This window comes from Pygocentrus nattereri, chromosome 19 (assembly GCF_015220715.1).
Source record: "Pygocentrus nattereri isolate fPygNat1 chromosome 19, fPygNat1.pri, whole genome shotgun sequence".
Lineage (NCBI taxonomy): Eukaryota > Metazoa > Chordata > Actinopteri > Characiformes > Serrasalmidae > Pygocentrus > Pygocentrus nattereri.
Window position 1 is genome coordinate 13,984,727 of NC_051229.1, and position 7,562 is coordinate 13,992,288.

General features: G+C 39.1%; 1 protein-coding gene across 1 annotated transcript; it reads right to left on the reverse strand.

Annotated features, from left to right (window-relative positions):
* Positions 1-281: 281 nt before the first annotated feature.
* Positions 282-3,834, reverse strand: LOC119261606 (CMRF35-like molecule 3). Its single transcript, XM_037531139.1, has 5 exons — positions 3,768-3,834; positions 2,402-2,722; positions 580-888; positions 421-483; positions 282-342 (listed from the first exon to the last, which is right to left on the reverse strand). The coding sequence occupies exons 1-5, from the start codon at positions 3,826-3,828 to the stop codon at positions 293-295; spliced, it is 804 nt and encodes a 267-aa protein (XP_037387036.1). The 5' UTR covers positions 3,829-3,834; the 3' UTR covers positions 282-292.
* Between the last annotated feature and the right edge of the window lie 3,728 nt (positions 3,835-7,562).

The following is a 7,562-nucleotide window of genomic DNA, read 5'->3' on the forward strand; positions in this document are numbered from 1 at the left end:
ATCAAGCTGGATCTTATTGTTGAGTATCTGTATGAGACGTTAATGAATAAAGACGTATGTCTTGGTTCAAAAAACTCAATAAACACCAAATCCAACCTGATGCCTCTGACTATTATTATTTCAGAGGTTTACAGGGTGCTTGTGTCATGTTCTTTCTCAGAAGCTGTAACTGTGAGGGGGTCAGTTGTTCTTCAAAAAAGCAAAGAGCAAAAACATGTTATATCGAGGTGTGAAAGCACAGCAGTTTTTTAACACTTACATTTAACATTTACACAAAGTAGATCATCAATACTTACAGCTCTGCTGTTGTTCTTTCTGTATTTTTGTTCACAGTTGTAGAACCTAGAAGGAAAAAATAAACATATTCATTCTTTCTATTCTGTGGTTTCATGAATTTTAAGGTTCTTTTTGTGATCAGACCTGAAGTGGTTTCACTGATGCTGGTTTCCTCAGTGGCACAAACTGTAGTCACAGCTGTTGTTGCTGTGGAAAATGAGATATAAAGTGGTGTGAGTGGAACAACATTATAGCTTGATGATCAGCAGGTATGAACAGTATTTCTGATACATGTGATCTTACTTGAAGGTCTTTCAGTGACAGTGAGGTGAACAGTAACTCCCACATCTCCTGCACTGAACCAGTACCAGCCAGCATCACTCTTCTGCAGACCCCTCATCTCCACACTGACAGATCCTTTTCCATAGTCAGTGACCAGCACTGCTGAATTCTGGGATGTGGTAGTCCTCCCCACTGTGAAGCATGTCCAGTCTTTAAATCTGCACCAATTCTTCTGTTTATTCTGATATTCAGCACTGATGAGACACTGGACACTGACACTACCCCCTTCCTGACCACTCACTGTGCTGTTTATCACTGACACAGCAGGATCTGAATAAAGAGGCAGAGAATGAGTGGTGTAAATACATTCTTCATCATAAATGACACTTTATAAGCTTTAAGTTGTAATCAGGGATGGGGGAGTAGCTAAGTAGTGTGCTACTTTTTGTAGCTAACTACAAATATTAATAGCTAGTAGCTGTAGCTGCTACAATTTTATGAAACGTAGCTAGTAGCTGTAGCGCCTACAAATTTTTGTGTAGCTATAGCGAAATTTTTCCCTATAATTTAGCTTCAGATAGTCCGGGAAAAAAGACCAACGAAACGTGGTTGTTCACTGGGCTGGTGGCGACTGTGCAATCCTAACTGAGCCGAACAGCTCAAGCATGATCAAGCTGATCACCCCTTAGTAGTAGGCTTAGCTCAGGGGTCGAAACTTAAATGTTAAGAAGAGCCGTTTTGTCCTTTCAACAAAAATCAAACCACCTTGGGAGGCACAACATTTTCTGTCTATTTTGGCTGTAACGATATCTCAATATGTGCTGATGTTGTAGTACAGGCTGAAAATATAAACTCAGACTTACTTTGCTCTGCTTTATTTTCAGTTCAGCTGTAGCCGCTTTTCTTGCATCTCGGGAAACTTCTCTGCGAATTTCTTGTAAAATATCTCTCAATGTTTGACTTTTCATGAGGTTGAAGTCGCTTCTCATGCTCCAGCTTCTCATTCGAACGAGAAGCAAAAGAGAAGCTGACTTAAGTTTTGCGAGTTTCTGCTGATTAAACGTGTCAGTGACAGTAAATTCAGACCAGTGCGACACACACTCACACACCACCACCACAGTGTTACTGCAGTGCTGAGAATGATCCACCACCCAGATAGTAACTGTTCTCCATGGGGGTCCTGACCACTGAAGAACAGGGTAAAAGGGCTAACAAAGTCTGCAGAGAAACCGATAAACTACAGTCTGTAACTGTAGAACTACAAAGTGCACCTATATAGTAAGTGGAGCTGAAAAAATGGACAATGAGCGTAGAAACAAGGGGGTGGTCATAATGTTGTGTCTGATCGGTGCATCTTGCTGAAATGTTTACATTGGAGCAATTTAATTTCAACAGTTGACAGTGTTTTGCACAAAAATCTCGGGTCTGTATTCAGTTATTTTTCTTGATTTTTGTTAGGAAAAACCTGGAATGATTGACTTTGCATTTAATCTAAATTTTTGTTGGATATCGCACCTTTGGGTGTGTAAGTTTGATTGTTGGTTACAGTTTTTGGTGATCTTCTTGTATATTTGCAGCTTTTCAGTTGTGTGTTTCTTTCTGGCTCAGGATTAAATGCAGTGTCTTGTTCACACAGTCATTTGGGATTTTTTGGTGTGTCAGGTGGAGATTCACAAACGTTCTGACAATTATACTTTGAAAGTAGCTAAAAAGTAGCCACTACTCTTTCTGGAAAAGTAGCTAAATTGTAGCTAGCTACAAAGTAGCTAACTACTCATTTTTCAGTAGCTATCCCAACCCTGGTTACAGTGAACATTCAGCCTCACACAGAGAGACTTCTTACCTGCACTGACTGTCAGGTATAAATAATCCTTGTCATCAGGGGTCCCTCTCCCACCAATTTCCACAGCACACCAATAATGTCCAGAGTCAGAGTCTTGGAGGCTCTTCAGTTCAACAGTAAACATATTCTGGGTTGGATGATCAGTAACTGATGTTCTTCCACTTGTGTTTGTAGAGGCTACTATTTTACAGGAGGAGAAGAGATACCCCCTACACCAGTATTTACGGTTTGATTTGTATTTCTCATCATATAAACATAGAATAGTGAGAGATTCTCCACATTTTACAGTTAAATTCTCCAGTGTCTTCAGGCTCTCAGAATCTGCAGAACAGAAGGCAAATTATACCACAGCCTCAGTCCTACACTCTTGAAAGGGTTCTACAAGGGTTCTTTAGTATAAGAAATTAAAATACACTTTTCACTTTATTAGGTACAACTATCTTGTATCTGTACTTAATGTCTATTTATCAGGTCCATTTACCATATAGGGTCATTTCACAAAAAATAGACTGTCATTTATCTGTTTCTCTGCGTAATTTTTAACCCCCTTATGTCCATCAATATTCAGGACCACCACTTAGCAGGTATTATTTTGATGGTGGATCACTTTTTAGCACTGCAGCGGCACTCACATAGGAGTAATATGTCAGGGTGTGTGTAGAGGATCACACACAGAAGCAAGGGTATGCGGTGTTATTGCTGGGCTGAGAATGACCCACCACCCAAATAATACTTCTGTGGTGGCCTTGTAGAGTTCCTGATCAGTAATGATCAGGGTTTAGAAGGGCCAACAAATTATGCAGAGAAAACGATAACAATCACTAACTGCAAAAGGTTTAATTCCAAAATACTGTATATTCATTTGTAACAGTGTTGGATATGATGTAGTTTTCCTAAAGAATAACAGTTGACAAAGTGTTGGCAAAAATTTTCCATAATGAAAAACACATTTACACTTCTCTAACAAAGTAAGCATTAAATCATAATAGAGCACCGATGTTTCTTTTATGTGTCAAGTCAGTGTAAATCATTAAAAAAATCTTGAAAGTTGTCGATCATGTGTTTTGGAGCAAAAGCCCTTCAATTGTAGAACAGCAAAGTGCACCTATGTTGTAGGCGGACCTGATACTGTTGGACCTCAAGTGTAGATACAAGGTATCAAGTGAGAGCATATAGAAACTGAACAAACATTTTACAATATTATTTCTAATGGTCAGTTTTTAAAACATTTTTAAAATAATTCTACAGAAACACTACATAGAGCCGTTCTTGCTAAGGGTGAACCAAAGAACAACTTCACACCAGTGTCAGAAACTCAACAAGAACACAAACTCAGTGCAACTGAATGATGCAGCATTGATCTTACCTGAGATACAGAGGAGTAACACAAAGAGAATTGAAGAACTCAGGAGTGAGTAAAAGTGCATGTTTCTATGAGAGACTCCAGAGACAAAGACTCTTCCTTCCTCTGAGTGAAGCAGCTCCACTTCAGAGCTCTTCCTGTTTTGTTTTGGTTCTCCTTTGCTAGTTCTCACTCTGTCTAATGTGTAAAGCAAAAACACCAGTAAAGTGCAGAGCCCAGCAAACTCAAAGATTTTCCAGTGACCTTTAGACCCTCATGCTTAATTAATAATCTAATTAATGAATTATGACATCGTATTTAGCCTCTTTCCATATTAATAACCAATCATTTACAGTAGTGTTAAGTAACTACGTGTGAACTAGTTAGCTCTAAGTCTGGCTTCACAAAGTAATACTTCAATGCAACTACAGTTGACTGAAACCTACATGAAACTAAATGGTATTTGAGTTGCACAATGTAAGCTCAACAGTTGCACGCATCCCAACTTCACTGAACAAGTTTCATGAAAAAGTCATTCAGAAAGCATCACTCAATTCTAGTAAACAACATCATTTCAAATCATTGATGATACTTGTTTCATGAACAAGAAAATGATACTGAAGAAACTTTATTGGATGATTGAAATGAGATCCTGATCAACTTTCTGTAAGTTTACTAGTTTTTCATTCTGGCATTAAGCATGAGTTGCTCAAAGTTAACCTTTCTGTAACCAGCTTAACTAGCAAGCGAATAGCAACAGCTGCATTGGAATTATGTTGCATGCAACTCAACATGCAGTTACTTGTATTAAAAGGTTTCATCATATAATGCCAGCATAAAACTTACTACCTCTGCATGGAAGGAATGCATCCATGTTAAGGATGCAAGCATCCAGGATGATACAAAATACATGCAACTAAACTAAGAAAAGCAATAAAAACACTAAAAACATTTTTAAAAGCTTTGCCATTATGAAATAGAGTACTAGATAAACATTTCATGCTGCATACTCATTTTCTGTAAGGACCTGTAGGCTTGAAATTTTCGCATGATCACAAATCAGAAAACTGCCTAGAGTAAACAAATGCAGCCTGCTCTCTAACAAAGAATCTTTTTCCTAAGCAAGAATAGTTTGTAGAACTTGTTAATAAGTGGTGAGAATTTCCAGTACAGGCCTGCTGTACCACTCCACTGTGTGTATATATGGCTAATGTATGTAAGCTGCGGCCGTCACAGTGCTGCTTCACACTGTATGTGTGTAAAAGAGGCCTGAGTATCACTTCAGTGTGAGTTGGTATCATTAGACTTGTGCTGTTTGTGATTTGGGAGAGACGACATGGCTGGCTAGAGAATTATTTCAGCCTTTCTCTTTAGGCCTGTTAGTGCCCATTGTGATGGTGGAATGGAAATTGGTATTAGTAATTAATATAATCAACTAAATATTTTTCCAAATAACTCTTTTGTCATATTGACCAGGACACTGATGACTCTCTACACAGGTCAACTGAATGATTTGCTTCAAAACTGCAGAAACTGTATTTTATTTCCGTTGTGAAACAACTTAAAGCTGCCATTTGAACAACAGTCAGAAAAGTACCATTGATTTGTGTTTGGTTTTGCACAGAAATGATGTCTCTGCCACATTTTAAATATATTGGCAAAAGTATTCGCTCGTCTGCCTTCACACACATATGAAATTGAGTGAGATCCCATTCTTAATCCATGGGGTTTAATATGATGTTGGCCCACCCTTTGCAGCTACAACAGCTTCAACTGTTCTGGGAAGGCTTTCAACAAGGGTTAGGAGTGTTTGACCATTCTTCCAGAAGCGTGTTTGTGAAGTCAAACGCTGATGTTGAGGAGAAGGCCTGGCTCACAGTCTCCGCTCTAATTCATCTAAAGACATTCTATTGGGTTGAGGTTAGGACTTTGTATAGGCCAGTCAAGTTCTTCCACACCAAACTCGCTCATCCATGTCTTTATGGACCTTGCTTTGTGCACAGGTGCACTGTCATGTTGGAACAGGAAGCTGCCGTCCCCAAACTGTTCCCACAAAGTTGGGAGCATGAAATTGTACAAAAACTATTGGTCTGCTGAAGCATTAAGTTCTGTAGCGATTGACTGTGCAGAAAGTTGGTGACCTCTGCACACTATGACCCTCAGCATCTGCTGAGCCCACTCTGTCATTTCACGTTGCCTAGCACTTCGTGGCTGAGTTGCTGTCATTCCCAATCGCTTCCACTTTGTTAAAATACAACTGACAGTTTACTGTGGAATATTTAGTAGTGAGGAAATTTCATGACTGGACTTGTTTCACAGGTGGCGTCCTATTATGGTACCACACTGGAATTCACTGAGAGCAACACATTCTTTCACAAATGTTTGTAGAAGCAGTCTGCAGGCCTAGGTGGTTGGTTTTGCTTAGGACATATGTTTTTGTTTAGCTTATCTATCTATCTATCTATCTATCTATCTATCTATCTATCTATCTATCTATCTATCTATCTATCTATCTATCTATCTATCTATCTATCTATTTCTCTTACTTTTGCTTATTAGGAACGTGCCCACTGGTGCACCTGATTGGCTGGGATATTTCTTCAACAGCTATGTCTGACATCCTCAAGGCTGTCCTTCATGGCAGCTCGGGGCTTTTAAGATCAGAACTGCAGCTCAGCTAGATGTTTGTTTCATGGCTAGTGTACTGTCTCTGTCCTTGCCTTGAATGTATTAGTTTAGCTCTACCCATTGTTCTCTGCCCAGTTACTTCTGTTTAGCAATAAGCTCATGATCCTTCTCTGCATCTTCCACTCTTGTGCCGACCAGGGTGAAGGACTGGGTGCCATTTCTTTTGAATCTATAATTTTCTCCTGATTTTGGTATAGTCAGGGAGTTAGAGAAGACTGACTGTATTTTTGTTTCTTTATTTTCTCATAGGAAAGAAATATTCTAAATGAGATCTCATCTTTATTCCTTGAGCCCAGTCTCAGCTGAGTAACATTTCCATAAGAAAAGTGTGAGATCTCATCGTCATCTATTGGTGCAAAAGGAGAAGTTTTCTTATCTCATTCACCACTAGAAATTCTCACAATGAAAAGTTGATGTTAATCTTTTTTTTCTCCTAAGGAGGGTGGAGTAGAAATAATTGAGAAATCATCTGTGTGTTATTCATCATCTACTATTCATCTGTGTATTGTGATTTTTCCGGTTCTGACTGGAAAAATCTAATTCTGTTTTTGGTATTTGTGCTTTTGCCCTGTTTCCCTTTGCCCCTTGGACTCAACTTTCTGGATTCAACCTTCTCTGACCACGTTTTTGGATCATGATTCCAACATTAAAGCCTCATGAGGAATCTGAGCTTTCATATGAAATCCGATGTTATGAGTTTGGGACTTCATATGTATCCGGCTGTGTGAGTCTGAAATTTCATATGGAATGTTTAAATTAATGGGAGATGGGTCCCTTTCTCTTCCTCTCTCTCTGTTCCAGACAGATGAGGTCATTTAATCAATTCCACAGGTGGAACAACCGGGCTATAAAGCCTGGACTCAGAGCCATTAATGCTAAAAGACCTAATGCTCCTTTTTGTAACGCTGAGGAGTGATGATGAAGCGCATGCATGCACTGAGAGAAGCGGAATTTATTAAGGGCAAATCCATAAGGGTCTAAATAGTCCAGGGTCAAAGAGCCAACACGTAGAGAACAAGGGACAGACATAACAAAAAGGAACACAGGCTAAACACAAAAACAGAGACTAGGAAATATAATGGAGGCTAGAAGATACAACACCAAACAATACAACACAAAGACCAACAAACA